This window comes from Drosophila obscura, unplaced genomic scaffold (genome assembly GCF_018151105.1).
Source record: "Drosophila obscura isolate BZ-5 IFL unplaced genomic scaffold, ASM1815110v1 contig_186, whole genome shotgun sequence".
Taxonomy (NCBI): domain Eukaryota; kingdom Metazoa; phylum Arthropoda; class Insecta; order Diptera; family Drosophilidae; genus Drosophila; species Drosophila obscura.
Window position 1 is genome coordinate 11,290,743 of NW_024542774.1, and position 26,321 is coordinate 11,317,063.

At 48.5% G+C, this 26,321-nt stretch overlaps 8 protein-coding genes across 14 annotated transcripts; 3 read left to right on the top strand and 5 right to left on the bottom strand.

Moving 5' to 3' along the window:
• Positions 1-766: 766 nt before the first annotated feature.
• Positions 767-2,352, top strand: LOC111074922 (probable phenylalanine--tRNA ligase, mitochondrial). Its single transcript, XM_022367914.2, has 2 exons — positions 767-2,065; positions 2,125-2,352. The coding sequence occupies exons 1-2, from the start codon at positions 854-856 to the stop codon at positions 2,290-2,292; spliced, it is 1,380 nt and encodes a 459-aa protein (XP_022223606.2). The 5' UTR covers positions 767-853; the 3' UTR covers positions 2,293-2,352.
• LOC111074926 (sulfotransferase 1C4) lies at positions 2,293-3,930 on the bottom strand. Its single transcript, XM_022367918.2, has 4 exons — positions 3,527-3,930; positions 3,034-3,473; positions 2,835-2,961; positions 2,293-2,774 (listed from the first exon to the last, which is right to left on the bottom strand). Exons 1-4 carry the CDS (start codon positions 3,837-3,839, stop codon positions 2,374-2,376), a joined length of 1,281 nt encoding a protein of 426 aa, XP_022223610.2. The 5' UTR covers positions 3,840-3,930; the 3' UTR covers positions 2,293-2,373.
• Positions 3,931-3,987: 57 nt separating this feature from the next.
• LOC111074986 lies at positions 3,988-5,372 on the bottom strand. The gene has a single exon (XM_041592884.1). It carries the CDS (start codon positions 5,227-5,229, stop codon positions 4,141-4,143), a length of 1,089 nt encoding a protein of 362 aa, XP_041448818.1. The 5' UTR covers positions 5,230-5,372; the 3' UTR covers positions 3,988-4,140.
• A 43-nt stretch (positions 5,373-5,415) lies between these two features.
• Positions 5,416-11,952, bottom strand: LOC111074918. 2 transcript variants are annotated; one of them, XM_041592883.1, is made up of 9 exons: positions 11,830-11,952; positions 11,331-11,512; positions 11,075-11,250; positions 9,973-10,382; positions 8,011-9,902; positions 7,835-7,940; positions 7,475-7,751; positions 7,200-7,410; positions 5,416-6,973 (listed from the first exon to the last, which is right to left on the bottom strand). In XM_041592883.1, exons 2-9 carry the CDS (start codon positions 11,506-11,508, stop codon positions 6,228-6,230), a joined length of 3,996 nt encoding a protein of 1,331 aa, XP_041448817.1. In that variant the 5' UTR covers positions 11,509-11,512; positions 11,830-11,952; the 3' UTR covers positions 5,416-6,227. The 2 variants fall into 2 exon arrangements, with proteins under 2 accessions (XP_041448817.1, XP_022223596.2); XM_022367904.2 differs by having other exon boundaries at positions 11,331-11,517; positions 11,830-11,951.
• Positions 11,953-12,102: 150 nt separating this feature from the next.
• LOC111074919 (WD repeat and HMG-box DNA-binding protein 1) lies at positions 12,103-14,931 on the bottom strand. The gene has a single exon (XM_022367905.2). The coding sequence runs from the start codon at positions 14,849-14,851 to the stop codon at positions 12,173-12,175; it is 2,679 nt and encodes an 892-aa protein (XP_022223597.2). The 5' UTR covers positions 14,852-14,931; the 3' UTR covers positions 12,103-12,172.
• A 59-nt stretch (positions 14,932-14,990) lies between these two features.
• LOC111074923 (arginine-hydroxylase NDUFAF5, mitochondrial) lies at positions 14,991-16,288 on the top strand. Its single transcript, XM_022367915.2, has 3 exons — positions 14,991-15,202; positions 15,271-15,526; positions 15,588-16,288. Exons 1-3 carry the CDS (start codon positions 15,063-15,065, stop codon positions 16,188-16,190), a joined length of 999 nt encoding a protein of 332 aa, XP_022223607.1. The 5' UTR covers positions 14,991-15,062; the 3' UTR covers positions 16,191-16,288.
• Positions 16,289-16,503: 215 nt separating this feature from the next.
• On the bottom strand, positions 16,504-22,595 carry LOC111074920 (USP6 N-terminal-like protein). 3 transcript variants are annotated; one of them, XM_022367909.2, is made up of 7 exons: positions 22,340-22,589; positions 21,373-21,670; positions 20,613-21,294; positions 20,160-20,545; positions 20,027-20,091; positions 17,353-17,407; positions 16,504-17,299 (listed from the first exon to the last, which is right to left on the bottom strand). In XM_022367909.2, exons 2-7 carry the CDS (start codon positions 21,522-21,524, stop codon positions 17,233-17,235), a joined length of 1,407 nt encoding a protein of 468 aa, XP_022223601.1. In that variant the 5' UTR covers positions 21,525-21,670; positions 22,340-22,589; the 3' UTR covers positions 16,504-17,232. The 3 variants fall into 3 exon arrangements, with proteins under 3 accessions (XP_022223601.1, XP_022223600.1, XP_022223598.2); XM_022367908.2 differs by having other exon boundaries at positions 17,353-17,458; positions 22,340-22,588; XM_022367906.2 differs by lacking the exons at positions 16,504-17,299; positions 17,353-17,407 and adding an exon at positions 17,474-18,979 and having other exon boundaries at positions 22,340-22,595.
• Positions 22,596-22,773: 178 nt separating this feature from the next.
• On the top strand, positions 22,774-26,051 carry LOC111074921. 4 transcript variants are annotated; one of them, XM_022367910.2, is made up of 6 exons: positions 22,774-23,006; positions 23,124-23,583; positions 24,294-24,542; positions 24,606-24,804; positions 24,874-25,181; positions 25,252-26,051. In XM_022367910.2, exons 2-6 carry the CDS (start codon positions 23,194-23,196, stop codon positions 25,879-25,881), a joined length of 1,776 nt encoding a protein of 591 aa, XP_022223602.2. In that variant the 5' UTR covers positions 22,774-23,006; positions 23,124-23,193; the 3' UTR covers positions 25,882-26,051. The 4 variants fall into 4 exon arrangements, with proteins under 4 accessions (XP_022223602.2, XP_022223604.2, XP_022223603.2 ...); XM_022367912.2 differs by having other exon boundaries at positions 22,774-22,982; XM_022367911.2 differs by having other exon boundaries at positions 22,774-22,961.
• The last annotated feature ends 270 nt before the right edge of the window (positions 26,052-26,321 follow it).

Genomic DNA, 26,321 nt, shown 5'->3' on the forward strand with positions numbered 1-26,321 from the left:
TAACCATTGTTTATAGGCATACCAGTAAATATACATAAATACACACATACATATGTATGTATGTATCTACATATTATAAATGTAAATACCATAATAACGATTTAATAAATATCCAAGGATGCAAGAATTTGACTTTCATATGATCCATTACAACCAATCATCCATCTATGTATGTACTTATGTTTGTATGTATGTAAATTTTGTACATACATACATACGTAGTACGCATTCTGAATGAGGTGAAAATGAAACCAAAGACAATATAAGTATATATATTCTTATATTGTCTTTGATGAAACCCTTGCACACTACATATGTATGTATGTACATAGGGCCAAGGCAGGCCAAAATATATAAACGAACATGAATGAACACGAATACATATCTACATATGTAATGTACCTTCAAACTTTGAAGTTCCAAGTATGATTTTACCGTTTCTTTGCCACCAGAACCTACATAACCAAACTAGAGCATACATATGTACATATATTTCTCTCGCTCTCACTGCATACCCCATTAGATGTATATTTTCTATCACAGTCTTCAATTTTAGTGTTGTACAACACGACCATACATTAATTGGAAAATATTTATCCAGCACCTCTGTTAGCTCTCGTCTCATCAAGTTTATTAGTTTTTCTTGATTTCACAATAATATCAACTAGATTCACTCATGGATACAGTATTCTCATAAATTTTTTTTGGAAATAATATATTGAGCATCCATATTAATTTAAAAAGTACCCCTACTGTCATTATCGATACTATCGATAATTTTGCAGCTACCAAACAGCTGTGTTGTGTGTTATAATATGCAATTGTTCATATTAATTTAATATAACACCCGAATATGCTGCTGACACTACGTGTGCAGGGCTCCAGGCTATCTCTGCGGACGGGTAGCTGCAGCCGGAGCCGCTGCCTGGCCAGTAACGCTGTTGTGGAAAAGTCCCCGCCCCCTGCGCAGTCACAACTCGAGGTGAATGGGAGCACGTACGCCAGCGACAGCTGGACGAATGTGACGCCCAAAATTCTGTCGTACCTGGGAGCCAATAAGCATCTGCAGAGGGATCATCCCCTGTCGATCATTCGCCAGCGCATCGTTAATTACTTCTATGGAGCCTACCGGAATCAGCGCGGAAATCCACTGTTTTCCGTCTACGACAAACTGAATCCTGTGGTGACAGTGCAGCAGAACTTTGACAACCTGCTGATACCCAGCGACCATGTGAGTCGCCAGAAATCTGACTGCTACTACATTAACCAGCACCAGCTGCTGCGCGCCCACACCACCGCCCACCAGGTCGAATTGATTTCAGGTGGCCTGGACAATTTCCTTGTGGTGGGGGAGGTGTATCGGCGCGATGAGATCGACAGCACCCACTACCCGGTGTTCCATCAGGCAGATGCAGTGCGTCTAGTCACAAAGGACAAGCTGTTTGAGCGCAATCCCGGCCTGGAGCTGTTCGAGGAGACTTGGACGGGCTCGGTGGCCGATCCGAAGCTGATTCTTCCCTCATCCAAATGCATGGACCAGACGAAGCAGCCCTGTCACACTCTGGAAGCCGTCAAACTGATGGAGCACGAGATGAAGCACATCCTTGTGGGTCTGACGAAGGAATTGTTTGGCCCCCGCATCAAGTACCGCTGGGTGGAAACCTATTTCCCTTTCACGCAACCCTCCTGGGAGCTGGAGATCTTCTTCAAGAACAACTGGCTGGAGGTTCTTGGCTGTGGCATCATGCGCCACGAGATTCTCCAACAGTCCGGCGTCCATCAGTCAATTGGCTACGCCTTTGGTCTCGGCCTCGAGCGGCTGGCTATGGTGCTCTTCGATATACCGGACATTCGCCTGTTCTGGTCCGCCGACAGCGGCTTCCTCTCGCAGTTCAGCGAAAAGGATCTGCTCAATCTGCCAAAGTACAAACCCATCTCCCACTTTCCGCAATGCACAAACGACCTCTCCTTCTGGCTGCCCTCCGATGTGGAGGTCGATGCTGGCTTCTCGCCCAACGATTTCTACGATCTGGTTCGGACGGTGGCTGGCGACATTGTTGAACAGGTGAGTGCCTCTATACCCTACAGAGTACCTACGGAACTGTAGCTCTACCTCCTTTTTAGATCAGTCTAGTGGACAAATTCAAGCATCCGAAGACGGGCAAGTCGAGCGTCTGCTTCCGCATTGTTTACCGCCATATGGAGCGCACCCTGACTCAGGCGGAGGTCAACGATATACACAAGCAGATAGCCAATGCCAGTGTGGATAGTTTCAATGTGCAAATACGTTAGTTCTAGTTCAATACAGCTTCAATTTAAACCAAACAAAGAAAAGAGTAAAATTACCAAACAAAAAAATATTTGTGCAGCCTTTCATAGGGTCCTCAAGCATTGAACATTCTGTTCGATCCATTCGTTGGCGCTTTTAAGCAGCTTGGGATTGTCGACAAACTCCTTTTGGGCGTGGGTACCATTTTTGGCACCCTCTCCACCGCCGCTGCGGACGAAGCCCGCCTCGTTTTTGTTGAGGATTCCTACGGAGGCCATTTCGTGCATGTTCACCGACTTGTTCTCCCGAAAGTTTCGAATGCTCAGATGGTCGAGCAATTTGTCCAGGTCCTCGGCACTCGGTCTACAATCCAGAAACGAACCAATGCTTTGCACAGTTCCCGGCAGATCCTGCAGCATGTCCTCGTATCGCAGAAAGAGAACGTTGGACAAGTGGCTATGGTTCTGGGCCTCATTCACATGGCTGTAGTACGGCAGCCAGGGATCTGCATGGAACATTCGATAGTCAAAATGTATTATGACAAATGCTGCTATGGATCACCGACTTAATCCTCGTTGGAAGTAGCGCCAGAAACGCTCAAAGTCCCCGACGTATCCCTGGGTGCGGAAGAGCCTGTTCAAGTGGTAATAGGAGACTGCGACGTCCTTGGGATTGCGGGCAACGTAAACGATCTGAAATACACACGAGGTTGCATTCGATTTTTGCATAAAAGTAATTGCGCTTGACGAAGAGTCTGTTTTCACCTTGCACTTGTTCTGCAGGACACTCGGCGGCAGCAAGGAGAATGGAAAGTGCGTCTTGATGAAGCGTCGCTCGGATGAAGGCACTTCACTGAGGACCTCGTATCCCGGCCGTGAAATCTTCTCAATGAATTCCAAGGCGCCAGCTGATTCATGGTTCTCCTCCAGAAGTTCTGCCTTGACCTGGCTGTGCATGAAGAGTGGAAACTCGAAGAAGGGGAAACGCTCGGTGAGTGGTCGCCGCTGGGCCTGCTCAAAGTCCAGGCCATTGGCCAGCAGCCAGATGAGCTCCTGTGTCCAAGTGGTGCCCGATCTGGGCACAGTCACTATCCAGACGTCATCCGGTCGAGCCTCAAAGTTGTAATACTTTTGCGCCTCGTCTTTGAACTTGATGGGAAAGAAGTAGCCCTCGCTTCCAACCTGAACAAAACCAGTTCGCTCGCCTGAAAACCAGGAGCCAGGAGTTACACTAGCATTAGTCAAGTACACTACACACCTTTAAAGTACTCCAGCAGTTCGGCATTCGTCGACTCCTCCACATCGCGAATTTCATGGGGAAACTGATGATGCGACTTTTCCATTGCTCGCGCGACCAGTTGCCAGCGTTGACTGAGCGAGCGCTGACTGTTGTTGACTGGGAAATCGTCTTCTTTCGGCCCGCAGAGAAAGTGACAACTGGTTGGTATGTAGTACTGCTTGGCTAAGCGTAATTTAAATGCGACTGTACTTGCCATCATGCCCTCCCAAAGGGTATTGTGCATGCCATAAAGTGGGAGGTGTAACAATTGGTGGCCACACAACTCGCACATATCCGAGTGGCAGGGAAGGGTATTTCAAGTTTAGAGCCCTGCGGGTTCTCCTTTTGTTTTACTTCTTTTTTTTTTTAATTACTTGCTGGACAAGTTATGTTAACGCGGCGAATGTGTTGACCTGCTGCTCTTGGAAAATATACGTATGTATGTTGCCCAGCTCGATCTTCGGATGAAGATTTCAACTTTATTGAAACGAACTTGGGACCCTTTGCTCCCTTTAGTCGGGAACTACTTTGGTCAATTTGTATACAAAGAATTTGGAATTTAAACTGGTTTGGGGTGGCGGCTCGAAATCTGGCTACTCCTTTGTGCTGTCGACCCCATCGAAGAGGCTGAGGAGCTCCAGCTCCTTGCGCTTGATGCGTTCCTTGATGTCGGTGATGGACTCAGACTTTGGGATCTCACGGGTGAAGAAGTCGTCCATGGACTTGAAAACGTTTTGGTACTGATTGTCGTAGCTGGCGTACATGACGGGTGGCGGCTTCTTGGGACTGCGCTTGGTGATGGCATTGCGCTCCGAGAACTCCTTCAGCTCGTCCAGATGCTGTTCTTCCTCCAGCTCGTAGGAGGCGAATCTGCGTGTCGCTTGGCGGTCCAGCCGGGCCTTAGCTTCGCGACGCTCTCTTACAATTTTCTCCATCAGTGGCTGGGAGGGGGTCACTACCCTCAAGCCAGGATGCGGGCCTTGGCTGAGTATCTCCTCCTCGTTGGTCTGAACGCCCGCCTCCAGCAGGCAATCGGATGGATCCTCCTCCGGAAGATCCGCCTCCAGGCCAGCATCGTCCGCCTCCAAAGTCTCCTCCAGGTTCATGGCATCAGCTACCTTCTTACGCCGGAGAGCCTCACCTCCACCCGCCTTCTTTGATGGCCACAAACGAGATCGAGCCGCCAGCTTCGCCGACTCTGTCATCCCAGCTTCCTTCCTGGCCCAACCTCCAGTTGCAGCTCTCTTGCTCTTTGCGGCCACCTTTTCCGACCTGTGCAGAGTGGCCGTCAGTGCAGCAGCGGCTTGCTCGCGCTGGTGCTTGACCGACTGTTGATTGCTGGATGCCCTCAGGGCCGAGGCAATGGTGGGCCGTGCCAGGCGCGATATGGGTGCTGTGGCTGCTGGGGAACAGCCGCCTAGGCGATGTCCTTGCATCTTCCAGGAACCCCCGTCAACGGAGTCTCCATCGCCCGCTCCGCAGTGAGCCGCCTTGCGAGCTCCCGCCGAGTGACCCGATAGCGGCGCCGTCAACATGGCCCTGGCCGAGCTGCTGTTCCCAGTGACGCGCGTCGCGTCCGTGCTGCGTCGATTGTAGTTTGGGGCTGGAGGGGCACCGGTACTAGCACTAGCGCCGGCACCGGCACCGGCACCACGCCCATTGGTCTTCCCAGAGGCATTCATCCCGCGATTGAGAATCTGTACGTTTATATTGAGACGAACCGTAATGCTGACGAATCTTTTGAGTTTGCTCGCACAATAATTTTCAATAAATTCTGAAAGTTGTTTCTTTTTACAGTTGATGTTGTTGGAAACGATAACGAAAAATGTGTGTTGAGTGGTTGACTCCCCACCCCTTCAAACACGAAATTTTCAATTTTTAAAGGCCAACTATGTTTGTTATAAAACTTGTAGCTTTCGTGCTTGTCTTTATTGAAATCTGTGTGGGGTTTGTTTATCTTAGAGTAAGTGAAAGCATAAATGCTGGAATACATAGTCCATACGGCCGATCTGCCATTTAAATAACATATAAATCATACACAATGCCTTTCAATTATTATTCTTAATACAATTCGAATGAACAGTGCAAAGATTGAAAAAAGTAACAAAATTAAAGAGGACTTACTTCGCAGTCCTTTGCACACTAAATATTTAACTCGGATTCATGTAAATCGAAGGGGCATCCCACGCAGTATGTCTCTGTTTGAAGTCGTGACATTTTGTAAACGGAATCCAACATGACAATATAAATGATCAAATTGTATTCTGTGTTTGCCTGGGAGTCACTTTAAAAATATACTTTCTCTCTCCACTTTGGCAAACAATGCATAAAATTGCATACAACTTTTAACAATGCAACTTCAAGGAAATCTCTTGTCTGACATTATTAAATCATAAAAATTATAAAATAAAATATACACTCGCATTTGGAGCTATTCCAAGGGGGAGCACCAGAGCAGAAATCAAATGACTTCCGTTGCTTCTCCCCCCGCGAATAAGTGCACGCCAAATGCGTAGGCATTTTGTTTGTGGTTTTGCTACTTGGCACGTGGACGATCGACGAGAGAAGACCGCTCAAATGCCAAGATAGCAAAGTCAAAAAGAGGACCCCGCAGACGACTGTTAGGTTAGGCGCCTGCGCGGGTCCTCATATGTTTTGTTAGTCGAAATGTGTGCCGTAGCTATGAAATGGTGCACGTCGACTTCTTCTTTTCGGGCTTTGGATCCTCTGCCCGTGGACCTCTGTAGCTGGGCCCGTGGCTTGCGTTGAAATGCGACTGACTTCTATACGAGTTATGCTCAGACGACGCACGCACGTTCTCGAATCGTGTGGAGCCGGTGGGAATATGGCTATAGATAGTCGGTCCTGGCGATTCATTTCTATACGAGTTGTGCTCAGGCGGCGCACGAACATTCTCGAATCGTGTGGAGCCGGTGGGAATATGGCTATAGACCGTGGCTCTATGCAGATTCGTGGAAGTCCTTGGGGGACTCAATGCCGGAGCAGTGGGATAGTAGTTGAAGTCGATGGCATAAGAAGCGCGGGATGATGCCGGAATGGAAAGCGGAGTCGATGGGTTTGCGGTTGCAGCTCTAACTGGAGTTGTCGTTATCTTTGCTGGAGCAGCTGCTTGTGGTGTAGCCTTGACTGGAATTGGCTTCGAATTGGCTGGACATGCTGACGGTAGTTTGGCCTTCACATTCGTTCCATTCTCCACCTGCAGTTTCCTTATTTGAGTAGTGACCGAGCGAACAGCGTCCGAGCTGTGATCCACGTAACGCGGAACCTTGGGCAACTCATCGAATAGCTTGTCCAGCTCCGACTTGGGTGGGACCTTCGCCTTTGACTCGATGCCCAGCTTGAGAAGCTCCTCCTTGTTGTAGAATAGCCTGGACGCCTGCGTTGGGGTGTCGTTCTTTGTTGCAGCTGAATTAAAGAGGGAAACGTTAGCTTGTGGTGGATCATTGGATGTGGGGGCGGGGCCAGAGAAACAAGAAGGAGTGCTGGGAGTGAGTAGGAGGAGGTGACAGCAGAAGAGAACTGGGGCCAATTTATTTTGCTAGTAGAGTGGCGTCTTTGACATTGGATTGTGCTCGAATCACATTTATTTGCTCACGATATCTGTTTCTCTGGCGATTGTAGAAATTTTTACTTCTTATTTGTGTGTTCTCCAAGCTTTCTCTTGGCGTTCCATTGACGCCCTTACTGCCATTTTCATCCGAAAAATAGGGGACACCCACAAGAGTCCTGCGAGCACGGCACAGCTCGATGATGCTCCGAAAGTCGTGATTCTGGCTCAGCGTACGTGGGTTGCCGATCATAATCAGCAAAGACATCGGCCGCGAGAGCAGGACATTCAAACGCTACGTGGGGTACAAAGGTTAGATGATACAGAGATGAAGACTCTTCCAAAGGGAAGGCACTCACCCGCTGGTTGTCGAGGAAGCCCAGCTTGGGGGTGAACGAGCGCACAAACGACACAATGATGATCTGCTTCTCCTTGCCCTGGAACAACTCAACGGAACCGCAATCGATCTGCGACCAGTTGCGCATGTTGAGCTGCTCTTGGATCCGTTGGTACTGATTCTTGTACGGCGAGATGATCCCGATGTCCGTCTGCGCCACCTGCTTTCCGTTGATGCCAAAGTACATGAGATCCTTTACATAATCCATAACAGTGTCGATCTCCTTGTTGTTGCACAGGCTGCGGCAAAGAGCAAAGGTACGAAAAGGTAACCCAACGGAGTGCCATGGCAGCTCCTAAAGCACAACCGACCGACAACTCACCTAACCGACCGTTTGGTATTCATTACTGTGCCAAAGACCGAATGGAACATAATCGGAAAATCCTCATTGGTCGTGTGGAACCAGCTCTTCACTCGAGAGACATTCTCTGCAATCAAAAAGGCATATTCTAGACATTAGAATATGGTGCATGGCGAAGTACGAAGAGCGTTGCTCACCCATGGAAGCCTCCGCCTTGAGCTCGCTATTGTAGTAGAGATCGCTGTAGAGAGACACGATCTCCGGGTGGGAGCGGAAGTTCCGAATGAGACGCGTTTGAACAGCCGCATTGTAGCCACCCTCCGCATCCACCTGGTAGCACTTTCGCTCGAGAAGGCGCTCGAACAGAGACACGGACAGCCCCCACTCGTTGGCACGGTGCGACTGAAGCACCGGTCCGAGCTGCTTGTGATCCCCGGATAGAATTAGATTCGTGGTGGGCGAGATCGTGCAGGTGATGCCCATGAGGCACTCCGCTTCGGTGGAGGCGGCCGCCTCATCTACAAACACATGCGAGAACACGGGCTGCTTGTTGTCATCGATGGCGAAGCCACCCGTCGAGAGCTTCCCGGCCAAGCTAAGGGTACAGACGACGATGCGGTACTGGTGCACTGCCTGCACGGCCGGGTAAAAGTGCACGGCATACAAGTTGGAGTACTCCAGCAGCAGGTCATCAATATTGTCGATGCGTCGATCGCAGCAGGCGGCGAAGATGCGAGTTAGAGGTCGCGGTTGGGTCTCCGGCGCCTTGGCTATGGAGCGGAGCAGCCTCAGCGCAATCTCATCGCAGGCGGTGTTCGATCCGGCCAGCACGAGGATGTGTGTTTCCGGCCTGCACACAAATAGCTGATAGATGGCCTCACATATGGTCGCCGTTTTGCCGGTTCCGGGCGGGCCAAAGACAATATAGGGAGCGGGCAGCTTGGGGCACATAGCAATCTGCTGCACTGCCTGCATTTGCTCCGGATTGCCGGATATGCGCTGATCGTGAAGCTTCAGAGCTCCCCTGGTCACCGGCATTCGTGTTATCTCTCCGGGAAAGAGAATCCGCTGCACATTCTGGCTGTTGGTTAGAGTCAACTGCTCGAGAGCCCGGTACTGGTAGCGCATCACAGCCCGCACTGGGCGGAAGATCAGCGAATACGTGGTGTTGTCCGGCAGCTGTCGCTCGCAGGTGATGTGCACTCGCTGGGTGGACACGCCCAGGATGCGGGCAAAGTAGACCCGCGGCTGCTTCGGCAGCGATCCGAACTTCTCGTCCACACCCTTGGCCCATTTGATGATCCCATCAAATTCCTTGAGGGCCAGTTCCAGAACAAGATTGCTGTTTTCCAGCAGCTTCCGAACACTGTCAGGACTCCCTTGATTGACACGCTCGTTGATGATTAGCACGTCGTCCCCCGGGGACAGGATATCCTCGACACTTCCATTATTGACGGAAGGCAGCTTTATCTTCACCGACAGCTCCCTGCCGAACTGATGTAGTTCCACCTGCGACTGTTTCAGCCCCAGATAGTGCTGCAGCCGCTCTATGTCCTCCACCTGCAGGAGGGTTCGCAGAGCGCCGCCGATATTCACCTGTGTGAGCTCCCTGCCCTGCGCACAGTAGTTGCGGTAGTCTCTGTCGTACTCCACCAGACGCTTCTGGGCATTGTCGTGCTTCAGTGCGAGCACTACCTCCGTGGGCGGATTGGCACGGGGCAGGCCCTTGCCGCGAAAGATCTCCTTGGTCGACAACCTGTACGGATTTATGTTGAACATGGCCTTAGGAAGGGCTTCGGTTCGCATGAAGTGGTGCTGTTCCACGTAGCGCTGGCCTTTGCTCGTGAACCCGATGACAATGGGCATCTCACGCAGGATCGTGAACACGTGCGAGTCCACAAAGAAAACCTTCTCCCCATTCTCGGGCATCGTCAACGGCATCCGTCCATTGTACACGTAGTAGAACTGCCGCGACTGCACAATAATGAACTTCTGCACTACCACATCCTTGAGGTCGGTCTTCAGGGTGAAGCCAAAGTAGTGACTGTCGACGCAGGTCTGGTACGAAAGCGTCACCATGGGGCTGGAGCTGTCGAAGTAGGAGTAGGAGTCACGTTAAAAAATGGACAGGACGGGCAGGATATCTACTTTGGCCTTACAATTTGGTCATTTTCTCAAGTGACTTAAAGTCGGACTCATCGCCATGATGCTCCACATGCTCCTCATACTTTTCAATCGACTCAAAGTGGTCCTCGCAGATGTAGCACCCCATAGAGTTGAGTTCAAAGCTCGTTGATGACTGCATTACCTGAGTTTTCTGATACTTAAGAGGCATCGCCGTGGCTGCCGTATCGAGGACGTACTGTTCGATAATTTTCCCCGCAAGACTGCCCTCCATAGCAGAAACTGGATCAGTTATGGTGACTCCATCCCGCAGACGTTGCCTCTCATCAATCGCATTAAACTTCTCCCTCCGAAACTCCATCAATGAGAAGCTCCTAATGCGATAGTTGGAGCTTCCCCGCGGCGTGTTCATCAGGAAGTTGGTTCGCTGCATCAGCGACCCAATCTGTTTATTGAGTTCGAAACGAAAACGTTGCCATTATTTCTATCTTTCAAATTTGTATTTCTTATCTCTCTGCTGTCAAGTGCCGACATCCGTGAAATTCGAGACTTTTATTTCGCCCAAGACCCGGTTACAACGGGGAATCACAAGATTCCAGTTTTGCCTGGAAATTACTGGAAATTCCCTCAGATAAATGCAAAGAAGTTGGTTCTTATATGTATATATAATGGAAACATATGGAATGCTGCATTGGAAAGCCCAAAAGCTAGTTAGCATTTTTCTCCCCCTTTCAGAAGCAATGACAAAACATAACTCTTTGATGGTTCGACGGGAGATTCTATTCTAAATAATGTAGTTGTTACTTAAACCAATGATCCGGTCTAAAGTTGAGAAAGCGAAACGAGCGAGAGTTAATTCGGCCGGGGTAAACCCACGAACATTAGAATAATTCATTGACTCCATGACTCATGACTCATTGCCTGATAGAGGGAATCTACAAGTATATGAATTGCTGTATGGGATAAGACGTTCGTCGAGTCGAGCCGACAAAGGTTTGCAAACAAAGAAAATGAATGCAAAATCTGTATGTATGTACGTGTTTTCATATTCTTATCGGGAAGGCCTGTCCTAGTATGCGTGTGAGTGTCTCTTTGTGTGCGTTCGGTCTAGTGACTAGAATCTTATCCGATACTCACGTTATAGGCTCCATTGGCAGACAGCTTGATGCGAAGCTCCACGTAGTTGGGACACTTTCCCAGATGGGCCTCGAAGAGCTTCCGCATTTGCGTCTTATCCACGTACCAATCATTGCGGCCACTGATCTTCTGACTGTTGCCCATCTCCAGCAGAAAGAGTCCAATGAATTCTCGTTCTAGGCAAGGAGGAGCAACGAGATAATCATCAGATCAGCAAGGGAAGCCAAGCGCCCGTAGTCAAGGACCTGTTGCTTACCCCAGGAGACAGACGAACTTCGATATGTGCCATTGCCGTAGTTGTTGGTGATCTTTAATCCGTTTTTTGGCGGCGTACCCGGTGGCGTCAGTATGCTGGGGGGAACACTTTCTGCACCGATTGCATTATTACTGTTGTTCTTTGCAGCAGCGGCCTTCTTTTTCTTGCTCTTCGTCATGTTCCTAAACTAACCGGGCAGATATTTTTATTTGTTTGTATTATGGGTATCAATATTTAGTTAGTAATTTTCGCACACAGCACACACACACACGGAATACACAACCGTTTATCGGTACAAATGCAACACAAAACGACAACCGGTACGAACAATGTTCTGTTGACTAATAAATAAGCGGCGTCATATACACATACTCATAAACACATCTATATGCGTGAATTCGAGTAACGGCGAATGCTAGAAAAATCATCAACACAGAACAGACAGCTTCCAGTGTTGGTAACGTAACGTAACCAAGACCAAAGCGGAATATGCACTTACAAATCACTGCAAATTTTAAAGTTTCTAACTGCATTTGCTGCTGAACCGTCGAACTGAGCCCCGGACCTTTTACGAGTGTGATCTTGCGTATGTGCGTAAATGTTGGTTTGTTAGAAATTGTGACATATGATACTTTATTTTATAGAAATTCAAACCAAGGTACAAAAACTTCACTGACATGAAATTCGCTGAAAGTACCGATTTACTAATTCGCGAGTGTGACCAGCCGCTGAAACCATCTATTGGTATCATTTGGTATTGTGGATCACCAATATGGTCACACATATTTAAACGATTTATTTATTATAGTTATTTAAATTTAATAGGCTTATAATTTAGAAGTTTATTTTTTGGCGAGCTTCAACTTCTCGGAACCAAATATAACGCCTGTGTCGACCAGTTTGCGTTTCATGGCAAAGGGATTAACAGAGTTGAGAGGGGTACGCTGCTCCGATGATTTACCGGTCGCTACCTCGGACTCGGCGTCGGCGTCTCCGAATATGTTCTCCTGCGTATCCAGTGGGGTGGTTGTCTCGGGTGTAGAGGGTCGAGCAGCTGCCTTGAACATATTTGGCGAATTGGTGAAACGCTTCAGGGCCCCGCGCTTCGAGGAGCTCAACTCGATGGCCTTGGGCTTGGGTCCCTGACCCTGGGATCCCGCCGTAGGAGTCATGGGCAGGACAATGGTGGCTGCTATCCCACTGGCGCCCAGAAGCGTTTGCTGCTTGCGCGCCTCCTGGATAGCCTCCAGCTGGGGCAGCAGTTCACACAGTCGATCAGAGAGATGAATGCGTCCTCGTTTGGTGGCATATTTGACAGCCAGCTGCAGGAGCTCAGTGGAGGCAATCGACACGATAAGCTCGCGGGCTCGTGTCTCGCATTCGCTGCTGCACGCCAGAGCAAACAGCTTGATGGCGGTCTCCTTCTGCATCTTCTCGGCACCCTCCACCTGCATCAGACTGGACCGGAGCAGGGCATCCTCCAGCTCCGACTTCTCCACCTCGATATCGCACAGTGGGATCTGCATGCGCAGTTCCTGCAGCATGGGGCGGGGATTGGTCATCGGATAGGATGTGCCGCGACAGAGGACTGCCTGCACAATTTGCCGCCGCTCGGAGACGGCAACTACAAAGTAGTTGTTGGACACGCTGGAGCTCTGCTTCATGGTGTCGCAAATGGGGAACCAGGCATTGCTGCTCTTCCTGTACAGCTGCAGCAGACCCATGTTGTCTGCCATGCTAGGCGACCCGGTGTCAGTGTAGCCGAGCCAGGCTATCTGCCTGCCAGGAGTGAGGGGCACGGGCAGATGTTCCAGACGAAGACTCAGTCCATTGATATTCACCAGCATGGCCGAGAGATGCTGCTGGGTCTGGCTTGGAGCAGAGCTGTGGTAGACCAACATCAGGCTGTGCTCGTGTCCGGCAATGGCCACCACGGGGCCTGGTATGCTCAGCACCTCGCGCTGGGTACCCATAACGCTGAAGATGCGAAGGAAACTGGCACTGGTGGCCACTGCGACCAGGTGGCTGGTGGCCACCAACGCATCCACGGACTCGCAGTCCGGCAAGCTGAGCGACCACTCTTTGTTTCCCGCGGCGGCCAGGGCAATCACCACCAGCTTGCTGGACTCGTTGGAGGCCAGGGCAAGCGCTCCACTACTCACGCTGGCCAGATTGTGCTGGTTGTAGTTGCTTATGTGCAGGGAATGGTGAATGCTCGCATCATGGAACTCCACATCTATGGAGCTCTCGCCAGACGGCTCCACATGGCCTGTGACTATGCCGACATCGTTCCAGGCCAAGTAGCGGTGCTCGAGATCGCTGGGCGTGGCGCTGGGCTGGAAGGCAGACTGCTGTTTGAAAAGTTTCATTTGGGGAGCAGCTGGAGCAGGGGCCACTCTGCTGCCGCTGGCCAGGGACTGGTTGGAGAGCTCATCATCAATGGGATCCGCGTAGTTCATGACGTCGCGCTTCAACTGCTCCAGACTAACACCGTCACCATCATCTTCAGTCGCTTCTGGATTTCCTGCTCGCACGAACTTAAATTTGCTGAGCAGATCCGCTCGGACGTCCTCTGATTCCAGTTCCTCCTGCAAATCGGCTTCTGTATCGTCGCTCATGAATACGGTTCCCAGCTGGCCAGTGGCATCACAAAAGGCCACTTCCTCCTCGTCCGCTTGGCTCCAGGCCAAGCAAGTGATGGAATTGCAATCATTTGGGGGCGACTCCACAGAGATGGCCTTGCGCTTCTTTATGTCAAAGACGCTCACTTCGCCCTTGGTGCTTCCAGCGGCCAGACGCTCCCCGTTTGGAGAGAACTGGCAGCAGCTGTAGTTGCTGGAGACTTTGTCGTCGCGCAGCTTGTAGGCGACCTCCCAGTTGGCCGTGTTGAGCACCACAATTTCGTTGTCCGCTGCATAGGCCAGCAGTTCCCCGCTCTGGGGCTCGAAGCTGGGCGTGCCGTATTGGGTAGCACTCTCGAAACTGTTCACCCGTGGCAATCCAGTAATGCTCTTCAGCTCTGTTGCCGTCTCAAAGTTCCACACCTTGAGCTGGCCGTCGCCGCTGATTGAGGCCAGTAATTTCCTCTCAATAAACATGTCCAGGGCGAGTATGGGTCCCGAATGACCCTCCAGGACGGTTTCATTTCCGGCTTTGTCGCCCCGTAACACCTTAATTGTTGCATCCTCGCTGCCTGCAGCCGTGTACTCGCCATACACCTTAAGACACGTTGCTGGGGCGGTGAAACGCATCAGGATGCCATCGCTGTCCATGTCGGGAAAGGTGTAGGCATGTATGGTGTTGCGATCCGTGGAGGCCAGGAGACGGCTGCCCGAGTGGGCGATGCACATGACAAACTCACCCAGGCAGGTGGAGCGTGGGTCATCGTCGCTGATGCACGTCCAGTGGCGAATGTCGCCATCGGTGCCGCAGGTAATGATGAACTCGCCCTTCGGCGTGTACAGGAGTCCAGTGTATCCATTGGTGTGCGCATAGCGCAGGGCACTCCGAGAGAAGCTCATTTTGTTCAATGTTCAATAAAAATAAAATAAACACAGACTCGCGCTGAACTACGGCTTTTGGCGCCAAAATCTATCACAGGCGGACAGTGTTGGGTAGTAACTTCATCAATGAAACAGCTGAGCTGTATTTTTGTTTTTTTCTCTTTCTCTCTGCCCTGCCGGTGCGGCAGATTGAATTGTTGGTGGTTACCGCATTCGCGTTTAACGGAATATGCTAAGGAACATAACAAAGCTATCAACCTTAAAGGTCACCTGTGATCTGCGGGCCCTCTCCTCACTCACACAGCCCACGCATCAAAGTATCTTTGACCGCAACGCCAAGCGGCTGCAAAAGGAACGAGCCGCCCTGAGGTAAGTGTTCCGTTCCGTTCCTGTCTTGGGTTCTAAAGTGGATTTCTAATCAATTTTTGGACCCACAGTGAGAATGTGGGAGTATATGACTATCTGAAGGAGGAGGTGGGCTTCCGACTGGCGGATCGCGTGTTTGACATCAAGCGCGAGTTCAAGACGGCAGCTGACATCGGGTGCAGTCGAGGTTACCTCTCCAAGCACATTCTGGCAGAGAGTGTGGAGCATCTGACGCTCACAGACACTAGTGCCACCATGCTTGAGCAGGCGCAGGGCACGCCAGGTCTCAAAATGAAGAAAATAGTCAGTGATGAGGAGAACTTGGATGTGGGTAAAAAAGAATCTGAATTTCTTTCCAACGGTCACGTGCAACGATTTGTATTCACAGTTTGAGGAGAATTCCCTGGATCTGGTCATCTCCAGCCTGAGTCTGCATTGGGTAAATGACCTGCCGGGCTGTTTTGCCAAGATTAAGCGCAGCTTAAAGCCAGACGGCGTCTTCATAGCCTCCATGTTTGGCGGGGATACGTTGTACGAACTGCGCTCCTCGCTGCAGTTGGCCGAGCTGGAGCGCAAGGGTGGAATCTCGCCGCACATTTCGCCGTTTACCCAAATTCGAGACATCGGATCTCTGCTAAACCGCGCCGGCTTCACCATGCTGACCATAGACACCGACGAACTAGTTATTGGCTATCCCAGCATGTTTGAGCTGATGTGGGATCTCAAGGGAATGGCAGAGAATAACGCGGCCTTCAACAGGCCCGCACACCTTAGTCGTGAGACAATGCTGGCGGCCAGTGCCATCTACCAGGAGCTCTATGCCAAGCCCAATGAAAGCGGTGTTCCGGCCACCTTCCAAATCATTTACTTTGTCGGCTGGAAGCCAGGACCCAACCAGCCGCAGCCATTGGCACGCGGCACAGGCGAGGTATCGCTGAAGGATCTGGGAAAGGTTATCGAGAAGGGCGGCAAGGTGGACTCGCAGTCGTGAGATAAGGGTGGGAACGTTGCAAATTCAGTTTAGTTTTATTTATAAAACGCTCTTGAACATAATCCATTACTTAAATAAATAAATGATTCCCTTGTTGGGCAACTTAATTTAATGATTCATAGTCTATGATTCGTGTAAATGCTCATCCCGAAAATGATTATAAAGAATGAACTTGCACTTGCATTTCATTCGTCAATTTGTTGCTGCGTCGTATAACTACATACATATAATATTATATCTATCATAATGATTCGATTTCATTCGATTAATATTTGGTTGTGTTCGGCTCTGGCTCTGGCTCCCTCCCACTCCAGCTTACATTTCTTGGACGTAACTTTTTAACGTTGCTTTGTATTCTCTTCGGTACGTATATACAAGTACAATTTACAACAATTTATAATATTTGTTTATTCGTAGTTCAATATGCAATCTAATGGATTTCTAACCGCTTTGTATGTGTGTATTAGATACGATTTGCTCTTGCTTAAATATTGTTCCTTTAGCATGTTGCATTTTGCATTTAATTCTCAATTGCTTAATCAAATTTCAAACATGGTAACTTCTGCAATGTTCATTTGGCTCCGCTGTGCCAGAAACTCGTTCAACTGAGTCTGCCCAAAGCTTCTTTACAAGCGCTCGGCTCTTTGTTCTCCAACTTAAACGACTTGTCTTATATACAGATGGTATGGTTGATGATTATCATAAATTAGGTTCGCTACTCTTGGATATAGTTGATAGTCCTGCCTGCCACCGCTACTGCTGTTGCTCTGCGTTGTTGTGGCTGTGGTAAGAATAGAAGACTCAAGGCAAGACATAGGCAGCAGACGGCAACGAACAGGCAGCCCTAGGTTATTCCAGTTGGGTTCGTTGTCGTCTGCTGCCTTAACAATCATCCAAGAGCCAGCGGCGATCGGGGCGGTACAGGCGGTGGTGTTGGGGTTGCTCGTGGAGAGGATGTGGCGGTGGCAGTGCTCCCTAATGCTGTTGTGGTATGATTTTCTGCAGCTGCCAGCGTCGAGCAAGATGCCGGCGGCAGTTGACGTCAGGTGCCCAAGAGAATCTCTCGCTGTGGCGTGCTCTGAAGCATATTGGCGGTTTTCAGGTGAATACTGCAAGAGAGCCAGGTTAGTTGGGGCTACTGGTTGCGTTACTCGTTACTCACTTGTTGTCCTCCAGTGACATGGTCTCCGACGAGCCGTGCGAGGCAACTGAAGTACCTGCAAGCGAACTTCGTATTGAGTGCGAGTCCTCGGGAACGGTAAGCGTAACTAATAAAATGGCATTTAGTTTTTGTTTGTTTTGTCAATTATCGAACAGAACCCAATCCCAGTTCGTTGTGTGGCCAATGCGTTGGAAAGAAGTTTGGTTTTTGAAAATTTCATTTAGTTTTCGTTGAGTTGAGTTGAGGATGTGATTGAGGTGTAAATGTGAAGTTTTTGTTGTTAGCGGTGTTAGTGTTGTTGTGGTTGTACGAAGTGGTGGTGGTGTTTGTGAGGTGGTGCAAAAATCGGATTCATACAGTAGATCTCTGAATCTGAAACACGTTCTTGCATTACAAATATCGAATCGGAAATAAATGTGTAGGTAGCCCTATTTATGTATATTCGGGTAGGTATAATCAATATTCATTAATCATGCTGGCAGGTGAGTTCATTTTCAGTATAAAATTATATTTATTTGTGTGGTACGGTACGGTACGTAAAGGGATTCGGTATACTCGTACTCGTATGTTGTATATATAATCATATTGGTATAATTATTGGCTAATCAAATTACAACTACCATTTCAATTTGGCTTTAAGGTAAACTAAATTTGAGTTTCTTTCGTAAAGCGATAATAATATATGTATGCAATAAATGTATGAGTAAATGCATGGGAAAGTAGGTGCAAAGTAGTTTGGAAAGGTCGTTAGGCGGATAGATATCAATAAATATTAATCGTTGTACGTAGTTTCACACGTTGGAATCGTTGGAATCTTAGGAGTTATCAGTTTGGAATACATATGTAAGTAGGTATTTAATATCAAAGAGTGTGGAGGAGGAGGCAACACATAAAAGTAGAAAAAAACTAAATACAAACATTGATTAACGCTAGAAAATGATTAACAATTCAGTTTTCCCGTTGCAACGCGGTGAAAATACAAAAATTAAAGCTAAGTATGTGAAAATTTTCATTGTGGGCAATGGGGGATTGGAATTGCAGTTGGCAAATGCGTTTTACAAACCATAAAGGAAGACATTAACTAAAAAAAGAAAGATTAAATATTAGAAATCAACTAAAAACTAAAGGCGCGTGTTCTCCACGCTCAACGCATCATCATTATCATCAGCATCAGTGGCATTGGCATTGGCATTGACATTAACATGGACACCATTTGGCTGCTGTTGATCCATATGCCTGTCTCCATTCTGCACGATATAAAGACCCCGCTCCAGCTCCCGGGGGCCAGCTGCTAGTGCTGGTTGTGGCTTCACGTGCATGTACAACTGTTGTCTCTGGAGCGCCTCCAGTGCCTGATCCAGATCGAGGCGATTGCGACTGTCGCTATCGCTGCTGAAGCTGTGCCGCATGTGCTGCAACCCATTGGGAAGGGCATGCTGCGGCGGCTGAGAGTTGAGATAGGTGAGATTGTGGATACTCTGGCTGCGACTGGGGTCGTGCTTGTGGTCGTGGGCATTCTCAATAGTGGTCACCACGTATCCGCTGCTGTACAGCGAGTAGCTGCTATTTGCCGGCGAGGTGGCTAAGCTAGTGATACTCTGATAGGTTTTCATTGAGTATGCATCACCTAGGAACAAAATTACAGAAGCGATTGCGGGTTAAGTTCATTTCTGGATTTGTTTTCAGATTGGGGGCGGCTCCATCACACCAGGCGGGGGGCGGACACAAAACGCAAACGCAAACCCAAACGCACACGCAGAAGCGAAGCGGTGGCATGTGATCGATGCAGACATACATATGTACACGTAGCGGACAATGTTAGACAATGGTTACAAGATGGATCATCCGATTATGTGACATGAACTTTAGGGGGCGTACATAATAAGCGTGAACTGGATTGTGTTGGATTGTTTGATTGTTTGGTTATGGCTGGCCAGAGGGCAGCCCTTAAATGGTAATTTTTATACAGCATTGATCTATATATATATATATACATATACAGTTATAATTAGTGCCCGTTTGAATTAGATCCATTACTGCTAGGGGGTTCCGTCCTGCCCGTCCTTGGTATTCCATACAAAACCACTAAGATTAGCTAACTTCCATTTAATTTAATTCCGACGATAATCCCATTGACCATCCACACACACACACACACACACAACGCCACGTTCCCCGCCCACCCAGCGTGCAAATGTTGAATTAAAAAGTAAACTTAAACGGAGCTCGAGTTCACCCTGAAAGAGGACTACTGTTTAGATTATCGTTCTAAATATATGTATAATCAAATGAAAATCTAGACATCGCTACGAACAAATAAAGGAAATACAATATACCATAACGTAATTCAACTGAAAATAACTTTCTTTTCTTTTGGAAGGGGCTGGGGGGGGGGGGGACATACGGATACAGATTTGTGTATATACAATTACATACAATAGTGCGACACCAACTCAAATTCGTTTTGGGGGAACTGCTTATATTTCTTTCTGTTCGGTAAATAATGTACAAGTCTTGCACCACACAATATTAATAATAAAAAAAACCAAGAGTAACTGAATGCTTATTGCCGAGTTACTTGGGTTTGTTAGTGGATTGTGGGGAAGCAAGCGTTAGTATTAGTTAGAGTATGTACAAAAGTGTGGGGGATATTGTCAGACCACGCGACACTCACCCGTAGCGCACTCCGAAGTCTCATAGGACACCGTCGATTGCACATCAATTGCATTCTGTTCTTGTCTGCAAGGATAATACAAATACTGAGACCTGAAACATTGTTGATTGTTTGTTAAATATGCATTTACAACCTTGATATCACATCTGTTATGACTTGCTTCTCCGTGTCTGAGTAATCGTTGCGTCTACGTCCGATTTTCTTTTCCAAATCCGCCTCGACGAAATCGCCCAAGGTGCGCGAGGGAAACTCGTTCGATTTGGCTGGTGGCGGCGCATCAAGCTTCAAGTCCTTCAGCTTCTTCATCACACGTTCGAGGGCATGTATGGCGTCGTCGTCAGAGTAGCCAAAGTTCTTGTGGAGCTTCACTTGCAGATACTCAATGATGGCGTCCATATCCTTCATGCGGAGCAGCTCATCCTTGTGCAGATATAGAATGGTGATGGCCATGGCCAGAATAACTCGATCACCATCCAACAGAAATATGTCCCACACGCGTAGACTCAGACTGAATGGGACCTGCAACAGAATCAATGAGATATTCATATTTTCAACTGAGCCAACGAGCCAATGCCCATGCCCTTACCCGCTCTACGAAGACCACGAAGAACCACTTGATGGCATAGAGCAGGGCGTCTACATTGTGTTTGGTGAAATGCTTGTGTAGCTTGCGCATGATCTTGGACAAAATGCGATCGTGGTGGTCGATGAAGCGCGTCAGCTTGGGGAATCCCTCAATGAACAGTCCGTGCATGCCATATTTTTGGTCGGTCATCAGTGTATTTAGGGCCCAGAAGGCCTCCTCCTCCTGCATAAATAGCAGCAGCACCCCAGCCACGCAAGCCATCCCCTGGCAGTAGCCCAGCTCCGAGTTGTAGATACTATAAGCATTGAGCACATTGAACAGCGAGCACTGCTTGATGCTGTAGCGCTCCCGATAGGCAAGATTGTCTCTGAACTGGCGATTCACATCGGCGTCGATCTGGCGCGTCTCCGTGGAGTATTTCTTGGCCAGCTGGAGCATACGGGGATAAACGCCGACATTGTTGGCCATCGACTGGTCGACATTGAGCAGCTTCTTCCAGGCTGGCCAGCGAACGGCCTTGGGGATTCCCTTGTACACACGTGTGTGCAGCTTGTCCTGAGGTGGCGGCCACTTGGCGAGCATCTTCATCCACTTTTTATCACGCTCGAGCTCAATCTTGGTTAGCTGCATTTCCTGAGAGTTGCGCGTGGTGGGCAGGCGGGAGTCGTGCATAAAGCCATATCTGCAATGAAGGCGATAAGACATCAGATATCAGCGGACATTAGATTAAGGGATAGAGATTACAGACTCAAGAACTCACTTGTCAGTTATGTGATAGATTTCGAATGTGGGATTCTCCCACGGATCCACAATGTTGGTGGGATCGAGGCCCAGCTCGTAGCGCTTGACAATCTCCTCGCGCTCGTCCTCGGCACGCCTAACCAAGGCCTCCCGCTGTTCACCATCCGTCATCGTGGACAGGCTGAGAGGAGAAGGTGGACGAGGCGGTGGCGGTGGCGCAGGAGGAGGCCACAATTATAGAATTAGTACTCTCAGTTGACTTGGGCGAGTATGGGGAGTGGCTGCTGCTTCTTCGCTGGCTTAGCGATAGCGCGAAACTTTGATAAAAGACAAAAGCATTAACATATGAAAGTAAAAACTTTCGTATACATATACTCGCGGATATATAATACATGATGTATGCAAACAGTCATACCCTCGCACACAAGCAAACTCTCGCGGCGAAGTTAATGTACAATCTATACATATGAGTACAGACATACACATAAATGCAGTGGAATCGATTTCACTGAACGATTTGTGTTCACGCTGCTTGCCACAGAGCGTGGCCAAAAATGACGTGATATTCAAAATGTTTAAGGCATCCGCAGCATCCAAACACGCAGCATTCCAACAAAAACAAAACTGCGAATTAAAAACGCCCCCACTGACCCCCGAGATGGAGAGCCAAAACAGCATTGAAAGAGAGAGTGGATAACTTCTGACCGTGACATCACCGATAGATGATGCTTATTAGGCCAAATATAGTTATCAATTCATTGCAAGTGAGTGCTCTGCTCTTTATGTTTTATCTCTTCTCTCGTACACACTTCCTGTTTTCGCTGCCATTTGATTTTGTTGTATTTTTGTCAACACAGACACGCACACAAGCACACAACACACTGTCGATGCCAACCAGAAAGTTTTGTTCTTTGGCTTTCACTCCCGAGTTTCAGTCTGGCTACATCTCTGTGTACTGGGTCAAACAATGATTTGAGTGGATTTACCATTTAATTTTGAGGCTTGAACTCTTTAAAAATACACCATTTAAGTGTTTGTTAAACAGTTTTTTTCACTACTTTGGCTGCATGTTCAGATTGTACGATTCGATTGTTACATTTAGTGATGGTAAAATTCAGATCAGGGCTGCAACAACAATTTCTGCCCGGTCTGGTAACTCTTGAAAGGTCAGCAAGTTCAGTCTAGTCTATTCAAATTGTATTGGCTAGCAACGAGCAATGAATTTACTGCACTGCTAACAGTTACAATAAAAATAATATTTCTCTCGCTCGCACTGCCTGCTGTTTCCATAAGGTTTTATATATATTCTCACCAACCATCCAGTCTAGTCAAGACTAGTGGACCACTTCTTTTAGTGTGGTCTTTTCATCGGCGCCAAAAACATCGATGACACCGATGTTACGATCGATGTTTCCTCGAGATTCGACCATTTTTTGCCACGGATTGTGTATGTAGTTTATTTAATTGTGCTGGAAAAATCTAAGGAAAACTGGATGTCACCGTTCAGAGATAATAATTAAAATTATTTGAATGTGAACTAGACAGTGTGGTCCACCGTCAGACGTAGGAAAAACGATGCACATACAATAATTCCAGTTAATAAAACGGGTACGAAAACCAAACTCTCAAGTGCGTAGAAAATGTCTTGAAAACGTACGTAGATATACGCTACGGCAACTTAAAAATATCAAACTATCTCCTACAATATTAACAAATGACGCACATGTAACGCTCGACCTCTAATTCTTGTGTTGTGTTGTAATGTTTCAGCCGTACGCAGGAGGAGCTGAAAGATAATTCTGTCCACCCCTTTGATCCATTTAATATCGACTTTTAGAACATGGTTTCCACCCGCCAAATGTGTGGCAGTGCCGGACCCGCGACTGGAAACGGATCGGTATCTGAACAAGCGTCCAGCAGCAACGCCTCTCTCCCTGCCCAGAGGGAGGCGGCTACACGTACCTCCGTCTTGAGGCGCACTGCGACCTACAACAGCCAGCCGCAGTCCTCGCCAGCCACCCTACAGGCCTACTCGGCCAGTGTGGTAACTCGCCATAACTACACCATGCAGATGCAACGCTCCGACCGGGTCGGATCAAATGGTGCCGCCACAAGCTCCTTGTCCAGTGGCCTGCCAGCTCCCATTCTCAACATTCTCGATTTGCCCACGGAGCTGGTGGAGAAGATAGTCGGCTTTCTGGATTACAAAAACGTTTCAAATCTGAGAATGGTAAGTCTTTACGCTGTCACTCGTTTCCCATTGCCTCTAGCTCTCTCGCGTTGGCCCTTTTCGCTATTAAATCAATAAAAAGCAATTTCCAAGTGCAAGCGTGGGACGGGCGCAGAGAGTTATCCAACTACCTGGCATGCACTTGTACGAGTACGAGTATGTGCTGCTGCTGTTGCTGCTGTTGCTGCTGCTGCTATTATTTTTGCCACTCAAAGTCGCTGACACGAGTCGTCATCAGTTGCCGATGCGTTCCTCCTTCTGTTGGCCTGGCTGGCGTCCTGTTCCCATTGCAGGAGGCAATTATAACTTTGTCACGACATTTACAATGCACATTTTTGGAATCGGCCAACTGTGATGTGCTGTCGGGTGTATCGAATATTTAGTCCAAGGATTTAAGGGTGATCTCAGTTCGGTGTCTGAAAGAGAACCTTTTGTTCTGCTGTTTTATGCCTTACCCTCGACTATCTTGCAGCATATGTACGACTGTGTGGGTGTGGGTGTATGTGTGTGTGTGTTTTGGGTTTTTAGGTAGCGAAGGAAAATGTAACCTGATATAATTTAATAGCAGGAGGCAGCAGCACCAGCTCCACTGCATTTGTGGATGCGGGCCAGCAGCCAGCAGCAGCCCAAATATGCAACCAAAACGCGAATCAATAAACAATTTGTAAGTTCTTTGGTTTGAAATCTGATGCGAATTTGCATATTTCAAGGTATCGCATCGCTTCAATGACATTAGCATGGCCATCCTGAACGGAGCCTTCGCCAGGCAGATCAAGACCACATACAACCGTTTCCACTCGATCAAGGCGAACATGCCGCGTCGGGAGTCGGCCCGTCGCAGTCACCCACTGGCCTGCGAGTGCGACATCATCGAGACATGCTACATGCGGCTGTCGCTGCTGCACATGTCCATGGGCAAGCATATCGAGCGAGGCCATTGCTGTTTCTTTCCAGGCGCCGTAAGTGCAATGCCCGCGATGTACGCGATGATCAGCATTCATATTCAATTTACTCATTTTTAGATACTGGACGAGGTGAATGCGATTCTGAAATATATCAGTATTACGCCCAAGTTGCAGCGACCTTATCGGGTGACCGACGAACTCTTTGATCTCTCGACCATGGCCATGGAGTACTTCAAGGATCGCATTGAGCCCACGCTGCCTGGGCTGGCGTATTTCAATAAGAATTTCTACACCTTGCCCACCACAACAAAGCGACGTAGGTGAACCGCCCCGGCAGTGTAGTGCTAAAGCTAATACCCACCCTCCCCTGCTTTCTCTTCTGCAGCCACTCTCGCCATAGCTTCGGATCTCGCGGACAGCGACAGCAATTCCCCCCCACAGAACCACATGGTGCTCCGCAAGGGCATACGCAAAATCAAACAGGGCATGAAAATGTACAACAATCAGCTGTCGGTGCTGCGCACCGACCTACGCACCTGCAAGCGCAAGGCCGCCGAGCAGAGCAAACTGTTTGCTGAGCAACAGAACCTGTTGTCCGAGCACCAGAAACAAACGCTGGAGTACACTAGTCGGTTGGACGAGAACGACAAAAAGAACGAGGAAATGGCACGCAAGTTGTCCACTTTGCTGCAGGTGAGTGGGGCCTGGCCTGTCACATGGCAGGCATGTGTTAAGCCATTTTAACCGCTTTTGGTCTTTGAAGGAGCTCAACAAGTGCAAGACGGAGCTGCAGTTCTGGCGCTCCAAGAGTCCTGCCATTCCTGCTGTGTGCAGCTCGTGCAATCAGAAGGTGGCACCTGTGGTGCCGCCAGAAGATTTCCAGGCACTCGTCAATCAGGGCGTCGATCCGGAGCACATAATCATCATCAACGATGATGCAGACACTGAGAGCGATGTCAGCGTTGGCGAACTTAAGGAATTTGCCTCTCCGGACGAGTCCACCACAGCAAAGCTATTGGCTGTCAACTCGGCCGTCAGCTCGAAGAACTTGAAGCGCAAGCATCCTTCAGAGGCACAGTCCAACATAATTGCGTCCACTTCTAAGGCACCCGACGCAGCCTCAACCCTAGAGCTGGCGTCTCCGAGTGGTGGCGGCGCCGACAGTGGCGGAACTGTAAGGGCAGGGGGATATTCGCCGAAACTCTTTTATGGAACTCATCAGCGAAGCGGCGTTATTGTCAGTCCAGTGTCCATGAAACAATGCTCATCGCCGCCGCTGATGACCATGGCTCCTGCTGTTGAGGCTCTCGAGGAGCCGGAGGAGTCGAAGAAAGCACGTAGAGTACAAAAGGCCAACAGATGTGTAAATACGGCTGGCAAGCGCAGTAAATAAGCAGCAAACATACATATATACACTTTACATATTTTGTACGGATAATTTACATAAAAAAAAAAACAAAACAAAACGAATCTTCTGCATGCCCCGCTCTCTGCTTGCTCAGGATAAGGCAAGGTGCAGGGACTGGGGCATGCGCTGTAGTTTGAACGGAGGAATCAAATTAATTATACATATATCTATTATTAATGTCAAATGCATTAGGCATAACGGTTATTATCATTATTATCATTATAATTATTATCTGTAATAATGTCTTTGTATGTTCTTCGGTTGTACACCTGCCAACAGAACAGAGCAGAAAATACACACACACACACACACACACAGACACAACCCCCCTGTAGTTATTGGCAGAGCAAAACAGATAATAAAAATTGAAGATAATATGAATAATTTTAACAATAAAATCACAAGAGATCAAGCAAAACCGGCAA

Coding starts and splice junctions, on each gene's coding strand:
- LOC111074922 (XM_022367914.2), top strand. CDS start 854: ATGCTGCTGACACTACGTGTGCAGGGCTCCAGGCTATCTCTGCGGACG. Junction 2,066..2,124: donor CTGGCGACATTGTTGAACAG/GTGAGTGCCTCT, acceptor CCTCCTTTTTAG/ATCAGTCTAGTGGACAAATT.
- LOC111074926 (XM_022367918.2), bottom strand. CDS start 3,839: ATGTGCGAGTTGTGTGGCCACCAATTGTTACACCTCCCACTTTATGGC. Junction 3,474..3,526: donor ACTGCTGGAGTACTTTAAAG/GTGTGTAGTGTA, acceptor CCTGGTTTTCAG/GCGAGCGAACTGGTTTTGTT. Junction 2,962..3,033: donor TCCTGCAGAACAAGTGCAAG/GTGAAAACAGAC, acceptor TGTGTATTTCAG/ATCGTTTACGTTGCCCGCAA.
- LOC111074986 (XM_041592884.1), bottom strand. CDS start 5,229: ATGAATGCCTCTGGGAAGACCAATGGGCGTGGTGCCGGTGCCGGTGCC.
- LOC111074918 (XM_041592883.1), bottom strand. CDS start 11,508: ATGACGAAGAGCAAGAAAAAGAAGGCCGCTGCTGCAAAGAACAACAGT. Junction 11,251..11,330: donor AAGTTCGTCTGTCTCCTGGG/GTAAGCAACAGG, acceptor CTCCTTGCCTAG/AACGAGAATTCATTGGACTC. Junction 10,383..11,074: donor CTGCCAATGGAGCCTATAAC/GTGAGTATCGGA, acceptor CTCAATAAACAG/ATTGGGTCGCTGATGCAGCG.
- LOC111074919 (XM_022367905.2), bottom strand. CDS start 14,851: ATGAGCTTCTCTCGGAGTGCCCTGCGCTATGCGCACACCAATGGATAC.
- LOC111074923 (XM_022367915.2), top strand. CDS start 15,063: ATGCTAAGGAACATAACAAAGCTATCAACCTTAAAGGTCACCTGTGAT. Junction 15,203..15,270: donor AAGGAACGAGCCGCCCTGAG/GTAAGTGTTCCG, acceptor TTGGACCCACAG/TGAGAATGTGGGAGTATATG. Junction 15,527..15,587: donor GTGATGAGGAGAACTTGGAT/GTGGGTAAAAAA, acceptor TTGTATTCACAG/TTTGAGGAGAATTCCCTGGA.
- LOC111074920 (XM_022367906.2), bottom strand. CDS start 21,524: ATGACGGATGGTGAACAGCGGGAGGCCTTGGTTAGGCGTGCCGAGGAC. Junction 20,546..20,612: donor TCGTGGTCTTCGTAGAGCGG/GTAAGGGCATGG, acceptor ATTCTGTTGCAG/GTCCCATTCAGTCTGAGTCT. Junction 18,980..20,026: donor GACTTCGGAGTGCGCTACGG/GTGAGTGTCGCG, acceptor TTTTGTTCCTAG/GTGATGCATACTCAATGAAA.
- LOC111074921 (XM_022367910.2), top strand. CDS start 23,194: ATGGTTTCCACCCGCCAAATGTGTGGCAGTGCCGGACCCGCGACTGGA. Junction 24,543..24,605: donor GCTGTTTCTTTCCAGGCGCC/GTAAGTGCAATG, acceptor ACTCATTTTTAG/ATACTGGACGAGGTGAATGC. Junction 25,182..25,251: donor AGTTGTCCACTTTGCTGCAG/GTGAGTGGGGCC, acceptor TGGTCTTTGAAG/GAGCTCAACAAGTGCAAGAC.